The sequence below is a fragment of the Tyto alba genome, unplaced genomic scaffold, assembly GCF_018691265.1.
Source record: "Tyto alba isolate M040663 unplaced genomic scaffold, T.alba_DEE_v4.0 Super-Scaffold_16, whole genome shotgun sequence".
NCBI lineage: Eukaryota > Metazoa > Chordata > Aves > Strigiformes > Tytonidae > Tyto > Tyto alba.
In genome coordinates this window covers 8,705,303-8,732,246 of record NW_024881278.1, presented here as the reverse complement: position 1 = coordinate 8,732,246, position 26,944 = coordinate 8,705,303, and the positions used below count along the sequence as shown (strand labels likewise).

Genomic DNA, 26,944 nt, shown 5'->3' with positions numbered 1-26,944 from the left:
CCTGATGGGGACCCTGATGGGGGTGTTGGCCACCCTGGAGTCGTCTTGGTCCCTGTGTCTCTGAATGCCGAGCTTTAGTGGGACCCTTCTTTCCTTCTGCCTGGATTAATTATGGTTTACATTCATTTCTTGCATTTGGTGGTGGTGGTTCATGCCTATTTGGATGATAAATAATACTGCACAGGGGTAAATGAAGTACCTCTGGTGTGAGAAATCCCCACTGAGATAAACTGGTACATGGGAATTAATTTCTTTCAGTACTTAAGATTTCCCAAACCTGCCTGTAATTTAAGGCATTCTTTACATTATAAGTCAGTCATTTACAAGGAGACCTAAAATCCTAATTTTTTGGGATGAAGTAGCAGCTTTCTCGCATTGGTTTTGTATGGAGACTTTCCATATGTAAGTGTAATAGAAAGAAAAAAAACTCAGTGAGCTATTTGCTTAAGACTGAGAAGTTGCCATTCTGGGCTCCTCAATAAACATGGATTAATGAGGTTATTAATGAGGCAGATGCAGGAGAAGAAAATTTTCTCATGAGTCCAAAAATGTTTTGGCTTGAAGCTGTTCCATACTCTCAGGTCAGTACATGTAAAGTAAGTTAAAAACTTGGAGTTCTCTCAGAGATGTTAGTCCTCATCACTGAAGGCTTGTTGCTTTATTAAACAATCAGATAGTTAGAGCAGAAAATCTAGTAGATTTTAAAGACTGAAGTCCATGCTTTGTGTTACAAAATAAACCCAAGAGGAACACTCTACAAGTAAAGAAGAGATAAGAAGGATGCCCCAAAAGCCTTTGCTTCTCTTTGTGAAACAGTAAACGCCAAGAAAGATGATTTTTCCTGCTCTCAGAAAGAGCTTTACAAAGCCACACGCCGTCCTTTTAACCCAGGTGAATGGTAACCTAAGAAGTGCTTGCTTTATTTTAAACCTGCTTTTAACTCAGCTGTATTTATGGTACGTTCAGCTCCCTGTAAAGGTACTGGCTTCCAACTTAATTTTTTGCATCAAAAATACATTTAACTACGGAGGTCTGAACAGTGCTGCTGCAGAGGGCAGCATGTGCAGGCAGGAGAGGACAAACTTTACAAATGTGCAGGAATAACACCGATTAAAATCCGAGCTGTGCCTGGCTGGGGCTAGCTCGGGCAAGCTGTGCATCGGGGTCTCTGCCTTCAGGTTCTTCCGTCTCGGTGGTGTTTTAAGCTGCAGCTATTGCTAACGCTGCGGGTTAACTTCCCTTATTGCTGCGTGCCTGAAATGGAGAGATTTCTTTTCAGTCCGTTGCTGTTGCAGCGTATTTGATACAACCTTCTGTTGTGCTTACCCTGAATGCATGAGGCAGGGAATACCGAGAATTTCCAGAAAGCCTAGTGATTAAAAGAAGACTGCAGAGTTTGTGTTACTTGAAGGCAGAATTAAATTCCTGAGCTAGCGTGATTTAACTCAGAGGTAATTTAACATCTAACAAAAACACCCTGGAAACAGATTACATTGTGAAGTATAGATTAGCCTAAATGTATGTTGGAAAATGCTCGAGACGAAGGATAATAGGGCTGCAGCTATTTTTATTTTTTTAATGCTGCAGGCTCTACCGGTGTTGAGAGAGGTCCTTCCAGAAGAGTGTGGGGATAGGTCATCTATTCAGAGTAATGAATCATCTTACAGCTTGCCATCGATCCCAAATGACGGCGGGGAAATAAAGCAGGCGACACATGCTCCCCGGCTTGCCGGCACGGGAGAACAAGGTAACAAGTGTTAAAAGGTCCGGCTGCGCGCTCAAAGTTACTGTCCTCCTCTGGATATAGATGTATTTTTTATCCAGATCTGCAAGAGACTGTATTGTAGTGACTGGCAAATTAATGCATATGTGTAATGGACTTGGGGGGATTTTCCTAAATATCTCCGTATAGTTTGTCATTCTTGTTGCTTCTTAAAATGAGTGGTGCCTATTGTGACTGTTTTTTTCTGCAGCAGTAGAAAAGCAAGCCTTGTGGCAGTTATTAAAAAGGGATCTATAGGTTTGCACATATTTTAAAAATGTCTACCGCTTAGAAATTGTGGGATATATTTGTTGCCTTTTACTATAAAGCCAGTCCACAGCATAAATTTTCAAAAATAAAAGGGTTCATGTTGAGAAAGGTGTGTGGTGCTGTTTCAGCTCTTAGAAGGTAAATGCATTTGTGAAAACCCAGTTAATTTCTTCAGATAAGGAAGTAATATATTAGTCCGGTGTAATAACCGGCAGCGGCAACTTGCTTGGTCTGCTCTCGGAGCATCCCTTACATCAAAGTCCGGAAGAGACAGGCAATTAGGTTGCAATGCTCTTTATACAGCAAATGTAAACAAACTGCTTTAGGCCTCCTAAATCCACGCGACTTTTATCCACGGAGGAGACGGAGACTTTGATTTAAACTATTTTTCGGCGGTTGGTATGATATACGCTGCTGCTGTCGGGCTGCAGGATGAGATCGCAGAGTTACTGTGGGTTGTTTGTTTCCCAAATCCCATTGGGTCTTAAATAATTTAAGACATTTGGTTAGCGTGTCCTTTTCTCTGAAAGCTACAGAGAGGCAGGGTAGCCTCGCATGTGAGGAAAGTTCACAGTAGGCGCCTCTTTTAAGAACAGTAATGGATAGTTTAGATCAATAAACAAGAGATAACAAAAGTGAGAAATTAAAGGGAGTAGGGCTTAAAAGCAAACAAACCAGTCTGATCACTGCGACTTTGAAATGTGTTTCATTATGGTGTGTTCACATCCAGAAGTCACAAGCTGGTGTGAAGATGAGAGCAAGGAAGAAAGCACGGTCGAAAAGATTCCTATTACAGGTAAAAGTAATGGCTGCATATTAACCTTGAATCCAGTATTCAACTCTATTATATAATCAAAACATGGCATGTTAGTGGTCTGGGTCCACTAATAGTGAGTAAATTCAGCTACTACATACTGAGCACAAAGATTAAACATAAGATCATAAAGTCCTCGCTTATGTTAACATAAACCAAGATGGAAAATAACAGCGCCTATTTAATTCCTTGTAATCATGTTATACATTTAAACCATGTGAATATCCTGTCATTTAGCCTTTCAGGTCCCGGTATCAGTGTTACAAAGGTCAGTCTCCATGGGGAAGATCCAGTAATTATATGGCAAACTACAGATGTTTCTGATTTGATTCTTTTCTTTTCTCGAGTAATTGAATGTGTATCATTAGAATAAGCGCAGGGAAAAACCCCACTAGCCAGGAAGCCGAGCCTTTGCCTCTGTTACAAAAGCTGCCTGATAACACCAAATTTTTAGCAATAAGGTTTTATCAAGACGTGTTCAGATCCTCTCGCAGCAGATGTCTGAGGCTTGCTCAGGATCCCGAGATGTCGCAGCCTGTCGGTCCTGGGGTATCAGTAACGCATTAGAATTCAGGGCAGGGCTCTTTGCAATGAGTCTCAATTTGCTTTTGCCTGATTTTGTAAAGTGGTGGGCTTCTTCCTTATAAATTTTGATGTTTGGCTAAATATTTATTTATGCAGGTGTGTACTCTGACAGAAAGGTGCGAGGGCATCTGCTTATGCAACGCTCGCTGTTGCTTTTCTGCTCTTTTACAGCCCCAAAATAGCCTGTCTTTCGGAGAGCAATTCATTTCTCTATGGAGGTTTTCCTCTGCTGTTTTTTTGAGCCTAATTCACAGCTGAAATATAAAAATGTGCTTCTTGTATTCCTGAATTATATTGCAGCAATAATATTCCTATGTTAGCCCAATAAAACTTAGATTTTTTTTTTCTACAGAGTAGAATGCTTTCCATTATCCTGCTTCTTAAAATGTTCTTCAGTCACACATGGCAGCATATTTTAAAACATGAACTGCATTGATTTTCAGAGGAACTAAAAGCTACTTAAATCTTTTTCTTGATCAAAACACACTTCTCATTTGAAAATTAATATGAAATGTTGAAAATCTTGAGATTTGTTCAATTTTGTTTGTCATTTAAGAGGATTCTAATTTGAGGACTGGGGTTTAAATTCCCTGAACAGCAGAGAGTGCCAGCAAGAACAGTGTCAGGAATGGTGACTCCCTTCAAATAATGCCATCACTGATACTATTTTTTTTTATTTTTTTAAGAAGAACACAGGCCCTTTAGTTTGGATCTCCATAGCTGCCCATGCTTTTGGTTTCCTTTTCCCAACCCTGAATTTTATGACTTGCCAGTACTGGTTTTAGCTATGGTTTTGCATACAGATTTGTCAGGGAATTCTCTTTTACAGATTTTCCTGCTGGGGACCCTGATGGTCTGTGCAGCGGGTGGTTGTGTTAGAGGTCAGTTGGTCAAAAGCCAAGGTGTGATGGACATCCCCTTTCCCTTCTTTCCCATAGCCTTCTTACTGATTGGGCATGCAAACCCTTAAGACTGCCTATTGGTGACAGTGCTGAGAAACTCCCTAACCTAAACGCTGAAACCAGTAACTTCAGTTGAAAATTTGTTCTTTCTGAGTCTGCTTTATTTGCTGGTCTGTTGTAGTGTGTTTCCAGTAGCCAGCGGTCACATTGTCTCTAGGAGTGAGGCTTTTCATATCTCACTTGAAAGCAAAGTTGCTCCTTTCAGATGTGATTCATCTTCAGCCCATGATCTTCTCTGGTCTTCTTGTTCTCTTCTGGCTCCGCGTCCTTCCAGCCTGTCGCTTTTTTCCTTTTTGTTCATCATTATTTGCTGTAGAATGTGGCCCTGGAGCTTTAAATTGTTCTGTGCCTAAAATAGAGGCAGCATCTCTCTGTGTTGTTTTTTGGCCTCAAATGACTTGTTTGAGGGTTTGGCTTTGTGTTTTTTAGATGAACTGATAGTTAATGTTCATGCTATACATGATCATTTCGCTGTGCAACTTTTTCTAACCTTAAGGGATACAAATTTTATTTTTTTTTTTTTCAGTACATGCTGCATTCTTTAAGGGCTTTAAGTGTTGGTTTGAAACACTGGAAGCCTTGGGGCTTTTGGGTTTTGGTGGACTTCATTGTGAGAGCTGGGTGGATGTGCTTCCAAGCAGTCTTCTGTGATGACACTTTGTGAATGCTTCTGTAGTTTTGGTTTATTTTTCTTTTAATTCTGTTACAGGAAAAAAAGAAGCAAAACATTTATGTATTCTAATACTCTCTAAATATTCCAGAAATATTTGTATTTTTTCTTTATTGCCTAGAGGGGAGGAAGGAAATGGCTGTGTGGCTTTGGGGAAAAGGGCTTTAGAGTTGCAGCTGGCATGGTGTTGGATGCCCCTTAGGGCCAGCCGGTGTTGGTACCTGAAGCTGCCTGTGCAAGGCCTGACTTCATCCGTGGCTTTTCTAAGCAGAGGCTTGGCCGGACACATCTACTGAGCCGTTCCCATCCTGGCAGGCTACCTGAGCTTCCCAAACTCATCATCAACCGGCGGCGTGGGGGCAATGTAGCTTGTAGCACAAAGATGGGTATTTTTTTCTTAGAGCCTTGTCCTGAGCTTGTGACAAGCCATGTTGTGATAATTGACTTAAAAAGGATTATATTTTGTGTATGGTCTCACCCAGAGAGGAGTTAGCTATTAATAGCAATCTCATTTTATACCAGGTTGTATGATAGAGGAGGATACGTAGACTTGTTCTCATTTTCTTCACGGATGCTTTTTTATCGTGGGAAGACATGTAAAAGAAATTGTTTGGCTTTTTTGCTGTTCCTGAGGTAGGTGAATAATGAGAGATTAAAAAGAAAGGATAAATCCATTATTTCTTGTTTTGCTGGATGACTGTTTAAGAGTCTCATTTATGAGTAGGAAACTGCTGATTTTATTGAAGGGGCAGGTTTGTTAAATCTTTAATAAAACCAGATTCTCTCTCTACCTTTCATTTATGTCTTTGATTTAAATAGACGTTGAAGATACAAAGCATTTAAATAAAAATGGCGTTACTTCTCCGCTCATCAGGCTTCATTTTCACAACATCTTGAATGTCACCTTCCAGCTACTCTCCAGGTATAAAAATCTCTAATGTAGAAATGAAGAGGAAAAACCCTCTTATGAAGAAAAAAAAAATTAGGCCTTCTTTATATATCATAAGGGAACATGAAAAAGCACAAATGCAATTCTGCTTTCCTTTTTAGGTCACCTTTAATGAGCCAATAATCCTGCCAATGCTTTTCCCACGCCCACGCGTCCTTCCCGGTGAGGTCCTCCTTTGAGCTTGAAGTTAAAAGGTTCCCGAGGTTCCACTTGGAGTGCACTAATAAAGGCATTAATAAGTCTACCCAACTTCTTGCTTCATTTGATATCAACCCATTCGCAACTGCTGTTAGGAAAAAAGTTCATCTGTACGTGATTAATCACTGCTGCTGTTGTGGTATGACAGAACCGCGTTGGGACAGCGTAAGAATACGTTTTGCCTAAATTAGGTTGGATTACGTTCTCCAGTCAGTGGTATTTTATGCTGCTCAAGTTAAGTTCCAGAAAGATCTGAGAGTCCTTTTATAGTTATGAATTCTGGGTGAAAATTCTTCTTCAATTTTTAAACAGAGGCACCAGCTTCTAGAGGTATTCTCACTGGATGGCTTGCTCCACTGGCATTTCCCGAGTCCGCTGGTCATCCGAGTGTCTGCCCTTGAGAGGATAGCATTGTACATTGATATATTACTATAAGAAGAATATTTATCCTTTTCCATTGAAAGGAATTGGTGAGATATTTGTTGGTATTTGACCTACTTCTGGATACTGGTTACTGCAGTGCTCTACTCACATTTTAATTTGGAGACTTTGCTCTCCGAAGAGCAAATCCTTCAATCAGATTTGCAGGTAGCCTTTATCTTCTCTCTATACACATTTTTTTTTGCTTTATTGCAAGGGAAGTCAGTGCATCTAAGAGCTGGCACTCACACGTCTGGTCCCAAGGCAGAGGTGTGCACAGCAGCTGTTTGTGTGCTGGCAGTGGTGCGGCAGCTGAGAGCCCACCTTTAATTCTCTTTGTAGATTATCAGCAAGCGCAGTAATTAGCACTAATGTGGTAGAGGGGCTTGTTCAGAGTTAAAGTTCCTCTGGGCAGGAAGTATTGTTAGTTTTCTGGTTTGGTACAGGACCTAGCAGTATGGCAGCCCAGGCCTACCAGGACTTCTGAATGTGGGTGCAATAACTATTGCCAGGGTAACTGTAAAGCTACACAGCTTGCAGGCTCAGCTGATCCTGGTAATACTCCCTTCAGGGCATTATTGACTTCAGAGTCTAGTGACAGATGAAATACCTGAGCTGCTCATTACTTCACTGGTGATAAAAGCACACAGGAAAAGCAAAGTTATTTTTGGTGTGGGCTTTCACTTGCGTACGAGAGGAAGGTGCAGGAATGTGTCTGGGTTGAGTCTGCAAAAGCACTGGGGGTTTTTGCCCTCCGACTACCTCCATTTGCATACAGGATTATTGATTGTTATTGGCAATAATGGATGACAGCTCTTTAAAGCTTTTGAGTGGCACACAAAGTGCTCTTGATCCTCTCCTGCTAGAGCAGCACCTGCTATACTACTTCTATGGCTTGCTTACGTGCTTTGTCGCTTAGGTTGAAGATTCCGGTTTTGCTCACAAACTGTACAGGCTACACATGAACACAGTGGTATTTCTGTTTTCCCAGTCTGCATTTTAAAACCCAGCAACCTGATGAATTAGCTTTCCCATTTCCAGACAGGTGGAGTCAAGCACTTGGAGATTGTTCATAGAAAGACGACTTGGTATCTGCAGATGACTCTTCTGTGCTGGGACTCTAGCTGCAGTGAAGGGCCTTAATGCTGGTTTTGATGTTTAAAAAGCATTGGCCTCTTCCTTTGTGACAGAGATAATACAATTAGCAAGGTATAAATGTTGCAAGTACGAGGCCAAGAGCTTTCTTATCTCTTCATTTGCAGAAAATTACATCACATCACTTCTGTAGCTGCTGAGATGTTTGGCTCTAAATTGATAGATGCTGCAACCCTAAGTGATAGGTGGAACACATGGAGAAAATACTGTATTTCAGTTCTGTGCTGGTACAGTATGTTCTGGGTTAAAGATCACTTTTAACTGTTTGGCAGAACAAAATAATAGTGGTTCATTATGCAATGATGGTGGGTTTTTCCTGGAATTGTTGGCTAATGAAGAAGACTACACCCATTTTGTTCAGAATAAAATTGTAAAAGCTGTCATGAGAGCTGCTTTGGCCCATGCCAACTGCACAATTAATTCAAAGTTGAAAAGTATGGAATGTTTTTAATTAATAGTGGTATCACAGATCCTTTGCTAGTTCTGAGTAGAAGGAACAATGCATAGGGAGGAAGGCGCATGAAGAGCTGTGTTGTCTGGGACACACCAGGTCCCGTTCTGCTGCAGTATTGCTCGAATGATTGGATTAAGAATTTCCCATTATTAACATCCCAGTTTAAGGACTGCGTTTCACGAAGCTTGTTCAGTTGTTTCTGTGCAGCACAAGTTGGCCAGCTTCAGCCCTGCAGCACACCTGCGCTGCTTCTGGGGTGTCTCTGGAATAGGGGAGCTGGTGATGTGCTGTGGCTGCTCCTTCCAAAAACTGCGCGGGAAGAGAGGACCAAGCAGACGTGTCCGTCTTTTCCCTGGAGTAGCAAGAACAGACCAAATTCAGATGGGAAGGGAGAGGTGCTCTACAAGCCTGCGTGTGCGGCCTGGGAGGCGTTACGGGGCAGCGTCAGGGAAGAGCTGCTGCTCTCCAGCAGCACAGTCACAGCCCTCGTCTCACCTCCGCTTCTGCTTCCCAGCGCCACTCTCCCCACTGAATGATTTTGTGGTGCTTGGCAATTCTTTTATCCAGGGGGTTCGGTCTGCACGCTGCTGATGTGATCTAAACCCTTTTTTTGTTTGTTTTTTCTCTTTTCCACTCGGTGCATCTATCTTGCCAGGGCTGTCGTGTTCTGCTGTGTGCTCAGGGCAAAACGTGTATTTGTGTTTGAGCACAGCATGCTTTTCGCTGTCCCCAGCCTGCGACAGGGAGGGTGCATTTGGCTGTTAGAGCACAGCAAGTTAGGCGCTTCTGGCAAACCAACAGAAACACGCACACCCCCAAGAACAAAAGTGTCTTTTTGAGCTGTTGCGTTTAACCTTAAACACGATTGTATTTATGAGGGAAATCCACTGATCTGCGTAAGGGCTTTATGGCACAATGCAGTTCTTTTAGGAGCAAAGTACTAAGGGTTTTCTCTCCTAGCAGTGTATCTCTTGTATCTTCTCTGCCCTGTACATTGCACTAACCGCTTGTGCTTTCTCACAGTGGTGAAGCAAGCATTGCCGTGTGCCCAGGCTGGGCTGCTTTTGTTGTCAGCGCTGCATGTCCGTAACCAAAACTCTTCCTTTTCACCAACTTACAATGTGGACACCTTGTTGGGGGTGTGGGGATGAAACGAGTGAGCAGGGTAAGAGGAGGTAAGAGCCAAGTGATTGCTCAGAACACAGTCAGCGTTTATGTCTTGTCAGATGCTTCAGGGGTGCTACAGCCCAGATGAAGCACCACGGCAGGCTTCCCAGAGGGGTGAGCTGGGGGACTTAGGAGTTCCTAGAAGGATCTTCCATTTTGGTAGGGTACGTAGGATGTTAGTCAGCACAAACATGCTCAAGGGGAATGACTGGACTAATGGGCTAGGCAGTCTGGTGTAACTGAGGCAGAAGTGGTGATTGATAGCCTAGCAGTGTGTTATAGTTGACAGGTTGGGCAAAGCTGGGCTCGGAAGGGTCTTAAAGGTGAAGAACAAGTAGATTGAGTTATTGTTTCATGTGTGAAGGAAGGGGAGCCAGAGCAGGCATGGGAAGCTTGAGGGAATGGTCTTTTGAGGCTGGTGCGTGTGCAGAAGCTGTAAGGAGAGCTGCATCACAACAGTGGCCCAGGTTGAGTTTTGGTAGAGCTGACAAAGACCTGGACTTTGAAGTGCCAACTGAGAAGGTGTGGCAGGTACGACTGGATCACAACTGGGCTCTGTGTCACCGCCCTGGGGAATGGGAAGAGCGTGCAGCAGCGACAGAGGAAGTTACTCGTGCCCGGGTGGAAGCACTTCCCTGAGTTGGCAGATGAGTTCCTGCTGCAGGGGACCCCATGGACAGCAAGTGAGGTGTCGGGTCCCTGCTCGGGGGGGTTCCCTGAAGCAAAGGGAAGGCTCTGAGAGGCACGCATCAGATGCAGCCGCTTAACCAGCATGCTCACACCCTCTGAAGCTACCGGCTGCTCTGGAAACTCTCTGCCTGTTGTGGCTGGGCAGGAGGAAGAGCGTTCAGTCCGCTGTAAGGAAGCGGATGTGTCCCTCTGCCTGTGCAGGGCCAAGACAAGAAGGGTGGTTAGAGGTGATGATTTGCTTGGAGGCCGTTTGCTTCCCGTGCTCCTTCACGCAAGGAGGAAGGCACGGGCACGCGGGAGCCACGCCTGCAGGGGCACGTAGCTGGATTTGGAGTGTTTGCAGAGCCTGCGGTGTTCTGGCCTTGCGCAGGGCTTTCTGGAGGCCGAGGGTGCCCTCCTGACGCAAAGCCGGCCTGTCCCCAGGCAGGAAGCGAGCACGTCGTCTCGGCTGCGCTGCGTGCCGCAGTTTGAAGCCGTGTGTGAGGAGCCCTGAAAAGCGCTGCTGGCAGTCTTGCACCCAGGATGTCCTCTGAAAAAAAAGCTGATTTAATCAAGTCGGAACTTCCAGAAACTGCTTTTCACCTGTGTTAAGTGCTTTACTGCAAGGGGGGGGAGGTTCCCCTTCTTTTTTTTTTTTTTTTTTTTTTTTTTTTTTTTTTTTTATCTTTCTCACTGTTGATTTCTTTTTACTCTGGGATGCGGTCAGTCTCTGTTTGGCAAGCAGCACGCTGCTGCCGGTGCAGTGCCCCAGCCCTGTGCCGCCTGGGCATCAGTGCCTCTGCAGTGGAGGTGTCCGAGACCGAGCGGGAGACGTGCTGCAGAAATCCCAGTGCAGAGGGGTGTGAGCCGCTGGGGCGGACGGGTAACGTGCACAGCCAGTTTGAGCGTCCAGGATGCACAGAAATACTAAATCGTCCGGGGCTGGAATGAAGTTGGTAACAATCAGGGCTTGTTTATAATCTCAGTATTACATATATATATGCAAAATAGCCTTTTAAAGTGGGATTTGTACTTGAGCACCATGTTCTTTGGAAATGAGTACAAAGATGAGCAATTGTACGATTCCAGTGAATGAATTCATTTACCTCTTCTTTTTTTCTTTTTTGAAATCAAGCTCTACAGAATGGAAATGAGATACACAGAGCGGGGGGAGAGGAGAGAAAGGAAGGCATGGATAAAAGATTTTGAAATAGTTGGGTGTTTGGCTGTTTAAGTCATGAAAATCTCAAGCTTTGTGTTTACCAAATGCAGTTCTATTTCAAGAGAATGGTTGAAAATGCTGATGTATCAAATAAGAGAACTGTAACTAACCAAAATAATATACATTTAAGGGGAAGGAGAATAAAAATAACCTTGTTTCCTGATTAACTACAGTAAACAAGAACTCCAGGATAAAAAAAGAAAAAAGGAGTAAGAAAACCCCAGAAATCCTTTAAGTTTTGCTTAAAGTTGCCATGATGCAGTACAGCTCTTAAGAGAATCTCAGTGTTTGCTCTTTTTGCATGTTTTACCTAATTTTAGAAAAAAAATGTCACTATTCCCAAGAAATCATCATCAGACAACTTAATTGGTAGCGAGAGAGTCTTGTTTCCAGTGTTTTAACTAATTTCCACTTAATCATGAGCAAACAATCTTGAGGCAGATTGCGTGCTCCTCAAGACTTTGTCATCAGACCAAAAGTATGGCCATTACGTGCATCTATTTGAAAATAAGAGTGTGTTGCTGCTGGGGACTGCACGCTCTGCTGTAAGGTCCAGCCATCATTATTTGAAAATTTGTATTTCATGTTTTTACTTAACAGGTTGGGATAGTGATGATGGTGATTCCAAAGCAAAAGCAAGCCAAGAATTGCGTTCGGAAACTAATTCTTCATCGAATGAAAGAAGTCCTCCCTTCTCAAGGTAAAGTTGTTAAATCCTGTAACATGTGACATGCTTCTGTAGAACGAGAAACGCTGACAAAAAATGACTGAACGTCTGATTATTTTATTTTTTCACCGGGTCTAGGGTTAAGGTTTGTATTTATGTTTATCTAATAAAACATCTTAAACTTTGGTACACCTTCGAAAATATTTGTGCCAAAGCCAAGTATTGTTTTGCAGCTGTTGTTTTCTCATTTTAAGACTCAATTGACATCTCAGTGAACCACAAATTAGCGTGTACAGCTGCTCTCAGTAGGGCTACTCAGGGGCCAGACAATGGGAGTTGTCAGGAGAGGGGGAGACATAAAACATAAAGTCTTCAAGAAATAAAGTGGTGGGTTTCTTCTCTGTGTATTCGAGATGTAAACTAGCTGTAACTGGATAAGGCTTTTCATGGGCTCAGGGTTTGGGGCTTTTAAAATATTTGATACTGGGGTATTTATAACATGCCTTTCTTGCTTTCAAACTGAGTATGTTTAATTAATGGCCTTACATGCACCTTAAAGGGCACAGGTGTTTTGGGGTTTTTTTAATAAAAATTTATTTTTGAAATGAAAGAAAAAAAAAAGAGAAAAAAGATTTTAAAAGTCCCCAACAAACTACAAGCCGACTTTTTTTAACTGCAGCAGTTCCCTTTGGGTCCTGGGCAGTCCTGTTGGATGTTCCCTGTATTCTTCATTGGCATGTAACGGTAATCAAACAGCAGCAGTCGCATTAGTGGTCAAGAAGCAGCAGAAAATAGGATATAACCTGGCCATCTCACGGAACGCTGGCTGGGGCTTAGGTCCGTATCTGCTCTCACTAGAACAGCCCAGCAAGTGGGTGCTGCTGCTGCTGCGCGGCTCCGGGTCTGAAAGCTGCCAGCAGCAGCACTCGGGAAGAGACTTCAAAGCGTTCTGGTGAATTTTTAACTCCTCCTGTTTATACGGCATCGCTGTCTTTCTGTGGCTTTTTTTATGCTGCCACTGATGAGGTCGGTTTTGATATGGGAGACAATTCTAATTTTGCAAGTGTTGTTCTGCATTTTGTGTTGATTCAAGTACAGTAAATAAAGACAAGCCGTAATACAGTATTGATGAATGCCATTCATGCTCTTTAGCATTAATTCTTACAGTCTGATGTTCAAGCTCTTTTTTTATTATTTATTTTTTCCCTTTTTTCCTCCTTTTTCTTTTTTTTTTCTTTTTTCTTTTTTTTTTTTCTCCTTTTTAAATTTCTGGAACTTTGTGAATGATGTTACAACTCATACTACCTAATGCTATGAAGTGCAAGGGTGCTCCTATAGATGAATTTTTCAATGTTAAATTTTAGCCATTTGCTGAAGCTCAGGACAGCAGGAAGAAAGGATTGGGCCCTGAAGAACTCGCTTACAGGATCACTGCTAAGCATCTGAATAAAATATGTCTCATTTAAAATGATCTAATTTTTTTACCTTAGGAAAAAAAGTCTCTAAGCTTTCTCCTCCTTGGATGTTGCGCTGCTTGCTAATAATGCGTTTGGCAACTTGGGTGTTTTTCAGACGCTGCTCATGACATACAGGGGTTTTTGCTGTTTTTTCAAATTCTTATTTGCAATAGATTTTAAAATAATTCACTCTGCCCTGTAATTTCAGGCCTTTCAGTGCTGAGAAGCAACTGCACTCAATGCGCTGATACACGATAATACTGCCTTAATTAAAAAAAAAAAAAAAAAATCTCTTATGACGGCTTAAAGTTAGTCTTTCTAAATGAGTCAAAAATAACACAGCCTTCTAGACAGGCAGTTTGTCCGCAGCCCTTGCTGTCGGACACTGGGCACCCGCTCTGCAGAGACGGGGAGCGGCAGGAGCGGGGCGAAGGACGGAGAAACGGGAAGGGCGGCCGGCTGCTTGCTCGCGGCCAGGACGCAGCGTGATTTCTTCACCGCTCACATTTAAGCGCTCCACTTACTGCAGTCACTTCTGGGGCTTTATTGCTTTTACAAGTGGTCTCGAAACCCACTACTTGAGAATAAACATAACTGTGTAGCACTGCTGTGGTACTTTTTATAAATTCTTCTTTGCTCCGTTTTGTCACTGAGCTGATGAGTGACCTCGCGAAAGACCCTGCTGGACCTAAATAAAAAAAATGGCTTCCTCTGATGTCCTCCAGACAATAATTATGATGTGCCAGTTAAGCCCAAACTACAGCTGAGGGATTTTACTTTAAAGCAGAGGCTCGGGCGCAAAAATGCATTTATAGCTCTTTGTCTGGCACCTCATTATGTGTGGGCCTGATTCATTAAGTAATTGGTTTGCAGTTGTTTACATGAGTATTAAGGCTTTCTATTCAGCAGCCTTTGAGAGATACATTGTGCAAATGTTGCATGTTATGAATGCGGAATGAGGGGCAGGGGACCGGTCCTATTGGCTAAACACTGCACTCTGTTGAAAAGCAAGAGAAAGAGATTGGGTGCTGCTTTGCATAGCAATGACTTTCTTAATAAGCTTTACAGATTAATACACACAAGCTATAAAAGATGCAAAGAGATACTCTTAGCACATTTATACATGCTCATTTCACTATTATGGTACTGGAGACGGGAAGAATTGAGGGCTTTCATATTCGGTTTTTCAGTGCATGTCTTCAGTGCATGAGACTTAATAGAATCCGATGTTTATTGTATTATAAATCATGGGGAAGTAGGCAGATCTGCAACAGTTTATTATTAAAGATTCTTTCAATGTAAATCTTTTTCTGCCATTGTATTTCCTACAGCAAAATCATTTTGTGGTTGAGTGGGGATGAAAGGCATAATGTACGAAGGAGTGAGTCTTAATAGGAAGCTGCTCTCCGAGTAAAGACCACTTGTTCCCTTTTGTTTGGAGGTGCATGCCAGAGCTTCCTCTTCTCCCGCAAATATTGTCCTGCTCTACGTTTAGCTGTAAAACTACTTTTTCCTGCCTTCATTTATTTTACCAAGGGAATATTTACACGCGTGGAGATGCAACTTTCGTTGGAGGAGTTAGCGTTTTGCAGCAGGAAAGTCCACGTTAAATTGTACAATTACTTGGGGGAAAAGGTACCAGAAGTCAGGACTGAATCTCTCAGCGAGAGCGGGCAGCAGGCGCTGTGTGTGGCATTTCGTGGTCCTGTAGCGATGGATGCAGCCAGTGGAGGTCACTAGCTTTCTGGGTAATTCCGAATTTTTGATGGGAGCCGTTTATTTTTTTTCTTTGACTTGTTTGCGCTGTCTCGTTTCAAAATAATCTGAAGATTAAAGATGCATTATCGACTGAGAACCAAAGAACAATTTTAATTTGTCAGGACATAAACCAGGTGTAAAGTATTTTAAACTTTGATTAATCTGTCTTCTGGAAGTAATCCGGTCTGGTCTCTGAAGGCTGTTTTTTAGTCGAAAGCTGCCTTTACCAAACACAGATGTAATGACATGCAAATAAAAGTTGGCAGATTATAATTCATCCTCTTAATTATTCTCAGTTAACAGCGGGCCCGCTGCCGCTGCTCGCGGCGCCGAGGCGGGCTGGCCATGGGAGGGCACTCGGGCTCTGCGCATCCCTGCATCCTCCCCCCAGCCCCACCTTCATAAACCAGCCCTGACATTGCTTTAGCAGACTGGGCTGGGGGGGAACTGCCCGGTTTGGCCCAGGCTCTGAGGAAGAACTCCCAAGGCTTGTGGCTGGGAGAGGCCAGGAGATGCGTTCACCAGGAAAGCCAGGGGAAGCGGCTGCGCGTGCTTCCAGGCTCCTGAGCGATGCACCCCGAAACCAGCCCCTACCCCATTGTTTTGTCCTCCTGCCGTACTTTCAGTTGTCAGATCACTTCTGTAAGAAGCCGGCTGTAAATTCAAGCACGTTTTTGTGACGTTACAGCTATTTCTGTGAGCTCTGTTTCCTAAATCTTAACATCCAGCTGTTGCAGAAATAGCGATGTTGTAGTGGCTCTACGAATACTGGTGGGGAATGGTTGGTTTGTGGAGAGAGGCAACAGCATCTCTCTAAATACGTTGCCTTTGTAGTACAGAGGAAATAGAGTTTATTTTTGCAGTGGTGCCCTATGCTCTTCCGACACAGCTTCATCACAGCGCTGTGATGCAGTCTTTGTGCTAGAGGTTTCTCTAGGCGAGAATCTTTTTTTTTTTTTTCTTCAGTGTGGTATATGTAAACAGAGAACAGCCTTAAATGTAGCTCGATATAGATCTTTGTATCCTGAAATAAAGGTCATCCTATTTGCAGTGTAATTACTTAAATTCAGTATTATTACTCCAGGTCTGGCATGATGAATAATAGATCTTTTAGTTTATATTGACTTTCCAGGATGGGGAATACTTCTGTGGTGCCCAATTTCTAGTAAATGGTCAGCAGAAAATGATGGAGCTGTCAGGCTCCTGCAGGCACCGGATCATGGGGTTACCCGGCTGAGGCGGTCACGTCGGAGGCACTGCCACTGCGCAGCCCGGCTCGCTACGGCCAAGAGGCTTTTAGATGCTTTAAGAAAAATGGTTTTTAAAGATGGATCTGCGACTCCACATCCTCACGTATTGCTAGGGAGAAGCCTCACCGCTTCTCTCACTGAGGGTTAACAAGCACCACCCTGGGAAAATGAAAAGCTCGATTTGTTTTCCGTGGCGTGCCGCCTCAGCAACGCGTGTGCAGGACGGAGGCGCGCAGGCTTCCAGCCTCTGTCGGGATTAGCCGGAGCATCGGTGTTCCTCAGGCTGCTGCACTTGGCGTTCTGTTTGTTTTTCTGATAAAACTTGGCATTCGGGTGGTGGTTTTTTCTCTTGCTGCTTGGGAGCTTTTTGCTGGTTTGTTTTGGTTTGGATTCCACCCCCCCTCCTTGATGGTTAGGTAGTTTTCTTTGTGTCTTTTTTTTTTTTGGCAATTGGGTGTCTTTTTTTTCTTTTTTCCCTTGGCATTTGGGTGTCTTTTTTCACTTGACACTAAAGCAGAAAGGTCCAACAGGTGCTTTAGCAAAAAGATACTCAGGCTAAAGTAAACATATTCTGCTGGTTTTCAGTGAGTTATCTCTGTTAACTTGGCTCTTGTTGGTCTGTTATTTCCCCCTTAATATTAATTTTCTTTACAGAGAGAAAAATAATTTCTTGGAGCTTTTTCATTACTTATTGTTACAGCATCTTCAATACAAAAAGCCTGTTTCATCAGAGTAAAGGAGAGATTAAAAGGCCCTTTGAAGTTAAACTGGTTTGGGTTTTTTCTTTGTTAGAGCCTGGGTTCAGTTTGGAATTATTTTAGGGAAGAAGCAAATGTGTAAATGGGTATCGAAGGGTCACGGCGGGGGATTAGTCGAGGCAGTGAAACTGGCCTTACTTCATTTATACTCCCAAAATTTCTCCGCGGAGGTCTCTGGTTATTGTGTGCTCAATATACCAGATGATAACTTTCAGGATTGAATTTTGCCGATTTCTGAATACGAATGTTTTGCAGTGTAGAGGTCTTCTTGCATCTTAACAGCCTTGACTAACACTTCAGACCTAGTATTCACAAATTTTATTCCCTGCTACAAAGCTGTCTTGCTGTATTTTCCAGTCTTGGTTTGGCAGAGCTGCTGGTTCTGCTCTGGCTTTTCTGATGTCCCAGTTCCATTTTCCCCCTCCGCGCCGGCGTTCCACTGTGTGCTGACAGCTTTTGTGCCAAGCCTTTGCCAACACCCTGTTCCCCGTCTCTCCACACAGACTGCTGTGTCACACTATTGCACCCAGCTCCCGGGGTGCTGCGCTGCTGTTCTGGGACTGAATCCCACATCTTGGGGTGCAGTGGATTGGCCCCGGGAGGATGAACCCCAGCAAGTGGATGTGTTTTGGTAGAATACAAACCATCTGCCTTCCCCCCCTCTCTCCGGTCAGCACTGACCTTTTTTTTCAGGGGAAGCTGGGGCAGAAGAGAGGTTTCCAGGCCTTTCCACAGCCATGGTGGTCCTTGCCCACCACAGCTTCTCCGTGAGACCGCTGGCCTTCAGCTGAACCTGGAGCACCTTGCGGTGCTTCAAGTTGCACACAAGGACCAAGCCGCCCGAGACCCGGGCTCTCCTCCACCGCTGGCCTCGCACGTGGTGGTCCTTAGTGCCACAGGGGCTCTGGGCCCAGATGACCAACCCTCTTGCATTTGAGCTGGGCTGGAACCATAAGGAGAAGTGGAGCAAAAAAAAAAAAAAAAATCACTTGTTAGGGGCCTCCCAGCGTGGCTGAGTCAGGCAGCCCCATGCGCCTCCGTTCTCAACAGCGGGAGACGGAGCGGCAGGCGGCGGAAGCAGTAGCTGCCTGATCTTGTTTTACCAAACTACTTCAGATAAAATGGTTCTTGTGCAGTCTGCCACAGAAGTCACCTCTTAATTTGTAGCTCAGCAACAAGTGGTTTCTCACTCTGCACCCAGGGGAAAAACGGTGCTGCCGCCAGAGTTGCAGCGTCTTGAGCACATTTTTATGGGCTGAGCCTGGGCTACGTGGAGCACCTCCTGGGAAATGCTGGAGGTCGCGAAATCTCACCAAAGTGAGCAACAGTGAGGGGTGCTCAGCGTATTGCAGGACTCAACGCAGAGGTGCTGACTTAAAACCCTTGCTGGAGATGCTGTCAAGTAAATGTATTTGAACAAGAAGTTGAAGTGTGATAGAGCATAGGGTTTGACTCAGTAAAATGGAGAGGCGTTGGGATGGTGTGCTAACAAAACATCAGATAAGCATTTGAAGACCAACATTTTAAAGTTTTTCACTTAAAGAAATAGTAAGTTAATAATTAGTTATGTCACCATTAATACTCAGCTAGTACTGTTACTTGTTATCAGCACTGAAGCCTCAGTTTGGGGTCTTGGTTTAACTTTGGCTGTTTAATATTCTATTTCTGGGATTTTTTGTGTATCTGTAAAGAATAGTGCTAATGGCATCCACAGCTTGTAGAAAAGGAATATGATATAAACAGTATGAGCTTTCTCTTACTTAAAAGTTTCTGTAACATGTAGCTGTAACATAATGAAACTTCCCACTGCTTCAAGTTTAGCTTGCCCGCTGCAATCCCAAATTCTTACTGAATACAGGGGTGTAAGACAAGCAATTAATCATCTCTGCTTTTTTTTTTTTTTTTGGTATCTCCTTCACAAATGCCTCCACAATAGTAGTTAGAATATTTTTAACTCCCTGCTTTAAGCAATTACATATTAGCTGCCATGTTTTTAAATGAAATGCAGCAAATTGTATGACATTTCTGACAGCTGACTGAGCCCCGTTTTGACTGTGACAACAGCTCCAAATTGCAGCTTGATGTTTGCTTATGTTCTACTAGTTCACACAGTAATGTCACAAATATCTCCTATTTGATCTTCCTTATTAAAATCAGCTGAAGCTTTATTTTTCAAGCTTACTGCAGGACTGTTAATTCTCCTCCACCATTGCCCCTGTGTGATTATTTCACAGCACCAACACAATACACACACTACACACAAAAGATCAAAATGATTCCAGCTTGTTTGAGAGATTCAAAAGGGCCTGTGATGCTCTAGACACAAGAGCAGTCATTTAACAGAACCGAGCCGCAACTGCATATACATCAAGGTAAGATCAAAGGCAGCTGGGAGATGGCACATTTACATAGGGCCCGGACGATGCTCTGGGAACCAGTAGCCGGGCTGGCAGAGTGCGCTGGCAGGAAGGGGAATAAGGAAGTTCAGTGAGCATCAGTGGGGGGTGCTTTTATTTTTGTTTGCATTTTTTTTTTCTTTACTTTCTTTGCATTATCTGAAAGGCTGCAAAAGATAGACGGAGCTCTGATCCTTTGTACCCTTAATTCACTACTGGTGTAAATCGGCGCCGTTACCAAGGAACGACTCCAGTTCGCGCTGCCTGAACATCTGGGCCGGTGTCCCTGCTGCATGCTAATTTCTCCACCTTTTAGAAGACATAAAGGTGAAGAAACCCTTGACAAAGTAGTTATTTTTTAAAAAAAAGCAGTTACAAGTGTTACTGGTGGCTTGGGTTTTTTTAAACCATCTCACAGTTTTGGGTTTTTTTTAAAAGTCGATTTACATTCTTTTAATTTTGTGACATTGAGCTAATTTTTTTGAAATCTCTTTTGCAGGACCAAAACCAGGAAGGGAATGGTAGCTGCTATAAAATCCAAAGGTAAGAAACCAACGTTATGCTATTTAAAATTGCTGTCTTTCTAAGTGTAACTTACATTGTAGAAAACCTCCAAGGACTCCATTATGGAACCATATAAAATATGAGCTTAAGTAGATAGGAAAGCATGGAATTGCCCTGTCTCGACACAGGAGCCAGCAAATAGTTGACAGTGACAAATTCTGGACCAGAGAGGACATGCTTCATAGTGCATGTGGCGTGGACGGAGTAGTGATCTTTGCTTCAGGGTTTACATCAGATGGTAGTGAATAGCAGGTAGAAGAAAACCTAAAGAAGGAAAGAAAATCCTGGTGTTTTCTTGACCTTCCCTTTGAAACACGGGTTGCAGAAGCGGGTGGGCAGCAGCACGTGTGTTTGCAGTCACACTAGGTAAGCGCACAAAGTTGCTTGTGCACCTGGAACAAAAATTCTGGAACATTTTTTTTTCCATGAGCATGCAGGCTTGCTTTTAAATCGGTGCTGGGGCCCTGCATGTTTTCAGTCTCCCCTGCATTTCATTCTTCTCTTTTGACCACTGGTAACGGAGCCTCCCATAAGTGAAGTCAGCGCTGGGAGCAGGGAGCTCCTTGCCTGGAGCTCAGCTGGAGGCGCTGCGCAGTCCTGACTGGGACAGAATGCGTTTGAGAGGTGTGGCACCTGAGCTGACTTAAGGACGCCATAAGCAACGGCTGCTTTGGTGCCATTTGGAAGGCGCTGCCACTTCCCTGACCCATTTCCTTCTCTGCTGGGGAGTTTCATTTTTTGGAGCCTTTCGGCACGTGCAGGCGCTTCCCAGGCGCCCGGCGCAGGAGCGAGTGCAGGGTGCGGCCAGCGCCGCTCTGATGTCCCCAGCCGAGCGCAACCCCCCCCGTCCAGGGGGCCGGGGATATAGGATGAAAGATGCAGCTGCTGCATTTGTAGATAAGATGTTTATATAGCTTGTGCCATCAAAAGCACGGAACGCATTAATACACTAGGTCACACACGAGCTGAAATGTCTGTATGAGGCACGGTGGCCTTCCTCTCCCCTGCTGCCCGAATCCCCGTTTCTGAGCCTCGTGGCTCGTTTGAGGCGTCGTGGCCGTTGCGCTGGCCTTGGGCAGCGAGCAGCCCTCAGCTGGCAGCAGGCAGACAGCGCGGCACTGGGAGCGACTGGCGCCTCCACTTGCGCTTCCCCGTGTGCCAGGCTTTTCACTTTTTTTTTTTTTTTCCCATAGGTCAAATGAATTTACATATTGAGGAATCTCTCAGGCTCTCCGACTTTAAATGTGATTCTTTTTATTTCAGTTAAGTTGTTTGCCAATTCCCGGAGCTGTTTGTTAAAGCCATGCAGTTCTTTGAAGTCAGTCTTGCCTGTGTTTGATCCTGTCACAAAGTGGTGATTTTTCATTTGTGACGTCATTGCCATTTTTATGCCAACTCTGTGACGTCATGGTCCGATTGTGACTTCACCGCAGGGTCAAGTAGAGGGAGAACGTGGAACATAATAGACAAAGCTGTAATTCAGGCAGCAGCTGGTCAAGTAAATTGCTTGGAGTGGAAATGTTCTCTCAAGCTACCTTGAGGAACAATGAAGTGGGGCCTCTGAATGAGCCCACTGTTTGGCCACAGCAGCTCTGGCAGCGGAGACGCGACGTGTTGACAGCACGCCGGATCGGAAACGCACACCTAGGTCTTGCGGTCCTCAAAACTCCGGCCTTCTCCATAAGCCATGGAGCCTAGCTGCCTCCGGAGAGCCGTAAAATTATCATGTCTGTGACATAAATGACATAAACACGTAAAAGATTTTATAATTGTGCTGTTTTTTCTCCTCACCCTCAGCTTTCTGGGGCGAATCCGACGACAGCAGCTCCGAGATTGAGGCTGCTTTGCGCCCGCAAGCTCACAGCACAGAAGCAGACGAATTTGATGACTTCTATGATTAAGATTCCCCTGCTCGCTTTTGGGAAGAAATGAACAAAATCATCTTGTACTTATTGAAAGTGCCGCTATCTAAAGTGCAGCTCATCACTTTATAATCAAAGAAAATATAAATACAAAATAAATATTACTCGGTACTATCCACGGCCTCCTTGTATGCATGCTTTCTCTTAACTGCTAAGTGTCTTCCTGATCTGACGGCAATCCTGCCCCATGAGACTGCGCCTTTTTGTGATCTGTTTGTTTTCGGGGAATAAATGAAGATATGTCATGAGATGCCCACTTGCTCCGAGATGCTTGCACGGTGCTCATCTCTGAGCATTATTACCTCGGAGGACGGGGGCTAGCTATAAAACCACCTCCTCCCCAGGGAGGGAGCTGGGTCCCTCCCCACAGTGTCCTGTTTCGTTGTTGCTGGGGCTGGGAGCTGTGTGTCCACAGTCCCCTGCTCTGGGCGAGCGTCCCCTGCCCGGCACCGGGAGGAGAGGTGCAGGATGATGGGGGGATCTGGGCTCAGCAGCGGTACTGAGCAGCCGGCTCGGCCTCACCGCCCTTTGGCTGGAAGCTGCTCGGCAGTGCCGCTTCCTCCGGCCAGCTGGGCCCCTGCTTTTGTCACACTGTGAATGTGAAGACCGTCCTCTTCTGCTGCTTGTATTTTGACTACAGAGCTAGATGTGGTTTTGAAAAAAGCAAGCAAGCATTCTGGGTATGCATACATATGCTCCTTGGGGTGGGCTGGCATGTCTGATCTTTATCTTCTTCTGCAACAGATCAAGAAGAAGAAATGCATAAAATGTACATTTCTAATTTGGCACATTTTGGAACAGAGCAGCATTTATATGTGCGAGCCCCAGTGATTTTCTGCTTTTACTTGCTTTGTAAAATCCATGCTGGCATTGCTGTATGGACATCACAGTAATTGGATGACTCTAGGAGCTTCATGCATTTTTAATTTTCTTCTTTTAATTCCTTTTATCTAAAATTAAGTTCATTAAACATGAGATTTTCTTTCGAAGGGAGAAACCAGGGGACATATTAAAAAAAAAATCTGTTCATAATTACGATAAGTTCAAAAGCAAAAAACAGCACCCCAATTAAACTCTGCTGCAAAGCAGTACTGCATCTTTGAATACAGGCACCAATCTTTGGGCCCAGACCATCAAAACAATTTTTAAATGGTAACTATTCAATTTAATAAAAAGAGCGCGTAGTCTGAGAGAAGCTCAAGAATATGAAATAAAGGCTTGCAAGAAGGCTTAAAAATTAGAAGAAACCCTTGGTACAGATGTCTGCTGGCTCGCTTAATCTCATGGGTTTCAGGCTGACATTGGCAATGGTGCGGTGTGGAATGTTCCAACAACTGGAAAATCAGCTGCACGGAGGCTGGAGCTGGTGAGTGTATGACCAGGGCTGATGTCATGTGAGGCAGCCAGACTTGACTAAAGTTGGGCTTTACTGAAGGCTTTAACATCCTTCCCCACTGTGCTGGGGCTTTCCATGCCCATTTGACCACAGGCTGTTTGGATTCAGGCTCCTGTGATCCCTCCCTTCAGAAGCTGGCTAGCTGATACAACCTCAGCCAGAAAACCAGCAAAGATCCTTCCGCCCTTCCCAATTTTTATCACGCTGGCTCCCCATGTCCTGTGGGACTGCTGCCCCACTGAGCAGCCCCTGCGCTGTGTGATGGGCAAGCTGGTCCAGGGATGGGAGGTGTGTGGAGAGGAGGAGGCAGCCCCCGGGGGCCACAGGAGGTCTCCTGCTTCCCAAAGCAGCAATTCCCACATGCCAGGCGATGGCGTGGGCTGTGCCTGGCTGTGCTGGAGAGGGTGGCACAGCTCCCGACTCTCCCCTGCTATGGCCAACCCCAGGCAACACTTGGATAGCAGGGCCTGGCAGGGTGGGGGGATGGCAGGACTGTCCTGCAAATTGTGACACTTGAAAACAAATCCTGCCGTGCGATGGCAATATGCCCAGAAGGGCTAGCGCCCTGCCACGCTGCTACGGCTCGCACCACCAGCTAGGCTTAGGGGCTTCCTAGCAGCGCGTTGGGGGCTTACGTGTGTGCTGCAGGCTCGTCGTCACCCAGGAGACCTGTATCAGAACCAGTGTCTGAACCCAACACCCAAAGGCTGGTGGTGGGTTGTGGCTCCCCGCTGCTTTTTCCTGATCATCCCTAAGCCGTGGTAATTCATTCCTGACGGTCCCAGAATCCACTAAACATAAGCTCACCAGCATGTCACCCCACAGACAGGCTACTGTGACGTGATTTTTCAGTGAATGTCAGACCAAGGTTCATCTGGAAAAAGTCTCTCTGGCAGCTGGTGCTGCTAAGTAACACTGCATCAAATCCATGGTGCCTTTGTAGTTTTAAGCTCTTCCTGAGTGATTCTGGGTTCTTGATGTCAGCCCATTTTATATCTCCTTGCATGATACAAGGCACCCATCACCAGTCTTTGGTGCTTTCCATTCCCTCAGTCCATCTCAGCCACAGACATGCAACTCATGACAGATGACAGATGGCTTTGGGAGCTTCTGCTAAGGCAGTATCTCTCTTTTGGTATTTAAGTGATAGCCGAGTTCCTCCGGAGCATTATTTATTATATTCTTATTGTGCACAGACTCATTAGATGCAAAACATTCTGCCAGTCAACTTTATTCTGCTCCTTCACAGCTGTCATACTGGCAGCCCAGAGATGATGACAGATGATGCTGATGGACAGGGGGACTGTAATCAATACAGCCTTAACAGATTTAAATCAGCATGCCACTCATCTATGGAAAATACTGCAAGGACAAGTCTTCCAGTATTCCTGCTGTGTATGTGCCACAACTCAGTGCTACGTTCTTTTTTTTTTTTTTTTTGAGTGTCATACGCACGCAGTTGTGAGGCGAAACTTCAGCTCGTGCCCCTGTACGTCTGCTGACAAAACAAGTTAGCACATAGGGGATGACAAAAAAAATGCCCGATGAGCGCCATTACCTGGTGAGCCGAAATAATGTCCGTGTGGGCACGCAGTCCTGACCCCGTGAGCCTGCAGAGTGAAGCCTCCGAGATGCGCGGCGGCGGCTGCACCGAGGAGAGCTCGGGGCGTGGAGAACCGCTGCTGCCTTCGGCTGCTGCCGGGGAAGCCAATGGAGCCAGTCGCTTCCCCGGAGAGCAAGGTGCACTGAGAAGAGAGCTCGTCCCCACTCCAAACCAAGTGTTGAGCAGAAACTGGTGCTGCTGGCTGTCAGCGAGAGGATTCTTCTCCATTGGCAGACTTCCGCTACTGCTTCCTGCACGAGAAAAAGACCATTTTTCAGTTTGCAGGTGCACACCTGGCACACCAGCATCTCACCTGCCCAGCTGCCTCTGCCTTGCCTGCCTTGTTCCTAGAAAGTTGTGCTTTCACCCAGCGAGTACCAGGCCAAGGCTGCCAGGTCCTAACTTGTTGCAGCATGGGTTTTGCTTTAGGATATTTGCAAGGGTTTGGTTTTTTGTTTTGTGTTTTAGATTGACTTCTCAAGGAAATGTTTGTTGCAGTATTAATTTTTTCAGTGCTTGTTTATGCAAGTAATTATAAGATAAGATGATCATATTTCATTTGCATTTGCTAGTGCCGCTGTTTTCTGTTTTCTTTAGCATTATCAGAACAACTGATTGCCCATCAATACAAACAAAATGTTAATACCAATCTGTCTTACAGTATACTAAATTCCAGGGGAAGCACTACAATAGGAAACTTCAATCAGGGTACATTTTGTAAGGAACAGATAAAGGACAATCTTTAGCTGATACCACAGATGTGGTGCCAATACAAAGTTGCTGGGGAAATGTATTCAAGTCACAGATTTTATTAAGAGGAGTGACAACAGAAAATGGCTTAACAGCAGCTAAGTGAGGCTAAAAATAATGAGAGATACAATATTGGGTTAATTTGTTCTACAGCAAATTAGCGAAGTAGCAAGGTTCCCCTCCCCAAATCAGCAGTATTGACTCAATAAGCACTTCTGATATTTTGTGATTTTTGTTAATGATCCCCAGACTGCTTTTTCATGTCCACACCCGCGTCACTGCCCTCCTAATAAAATTGGTGTATAGTGACAGGACATAGCAGAGCACAAAATCTTCCTCGTGTTAATCCCATTTAATACCTGAAGGTTTAATTCCATTTCAACATCGTCAAACGGCTAACTTAATAGTATTTGCTTATGCAACGGGCAAAGCGATGGGACGCTGCCTCTTGTGACTCTCATGAATCGCACCGAGCAATTTCACACTTGCCGCTTCTTGCAACGTCCCCTCAGCTTCTGCTGCTCTTCTACCCTCCTGCCAGTGCCCCGACGCTCCTTTTAAACCGCTGCCAACAGCTCCCTCTCTCCTCCCCGGGGGGAAGAGGCCTCTTGCAGAGCAGAGCCTCATGCTTCAGTCGCATTTCGTTGCTGTGGAAGCCGGCTCACTGGAGGCGGCCCCGCAACACTAGCTTTGACAGAGCAGCTTGTTTTGTTGTTGTTGTTTTTTTTTTTTTTTTTTAACCAAGGTTGTTAGTCGAGGGCAAGCTTCCACACACAGGCTTGCCTGAGAGCAAAGGACAGCATGCAGTGCTGCCTCAGGCGTCACTCAGCCCTCGGGCTTCCCCGTTCTGCCTCTTTTCCCTCCTGACCGCCACCTTTGCGCCTAAGGAGCTCCCCTCCAACCCCCGGGCGGAAGGTGGCACCCCGGGCCCCTCAGGGCCGGACAGGGCCGAGCCCCGGCCGCGGCCGCTCCACCTCCTCCCCTCACGCCGCCATGGCGCCCTCAGCCCCGCCCGCTTCTAAGATGGCGGCCCGAGCCTCACGTGACCTTCCCCCCGCTCCGCCGCCTCTCCTCCGCCGCCTCGCCGCCGCCGCCGGCGCGCGCGCTTCCCCATGGTGCCCCGCGC

The 26,944-nt window shown here is 45.1% G+C and overlaps 1 protein-coding gene across 9 annotated transcripts in view; it reads left to right on the top strand.

The window, feature by feature from the left end:
* Nucleotides 1-22,189, top strand: part of KIZ (kizuna centrosomal protein) — a 51,624-nt gene extending 29,435 nt beyond the window's left edge. For 3 of the 9 annotated variants that reach the window (XM_042789680.1, XM_042789677.1, XM_042789684.1), the window contains 5 exons: nt 1,588-1,747; nt 2,763-2,828; nt 11,898-11,997; nt 20,083-20,126; nt 21,945-22,189. In XM_042789680.1, coding sequence (XP_042645614.1) covers nt 1,588-1,747; nt 2,763-2,828; nt 11,898-11,997; nt 20,083-20,126; nt 21,945-22,048 — 474 coding nt within the window. In that variant the 3' untranslated portion in view covers nt 22,049-22,189. The other 6 variants (XR_006165041.1, XM_042789678.1, XM_042789679.1 and 3 more) reach the window with 6 other exon arrangements.
* Nucleotides 22,190-26,944: the final 4,755 nt, after the last annotated feature.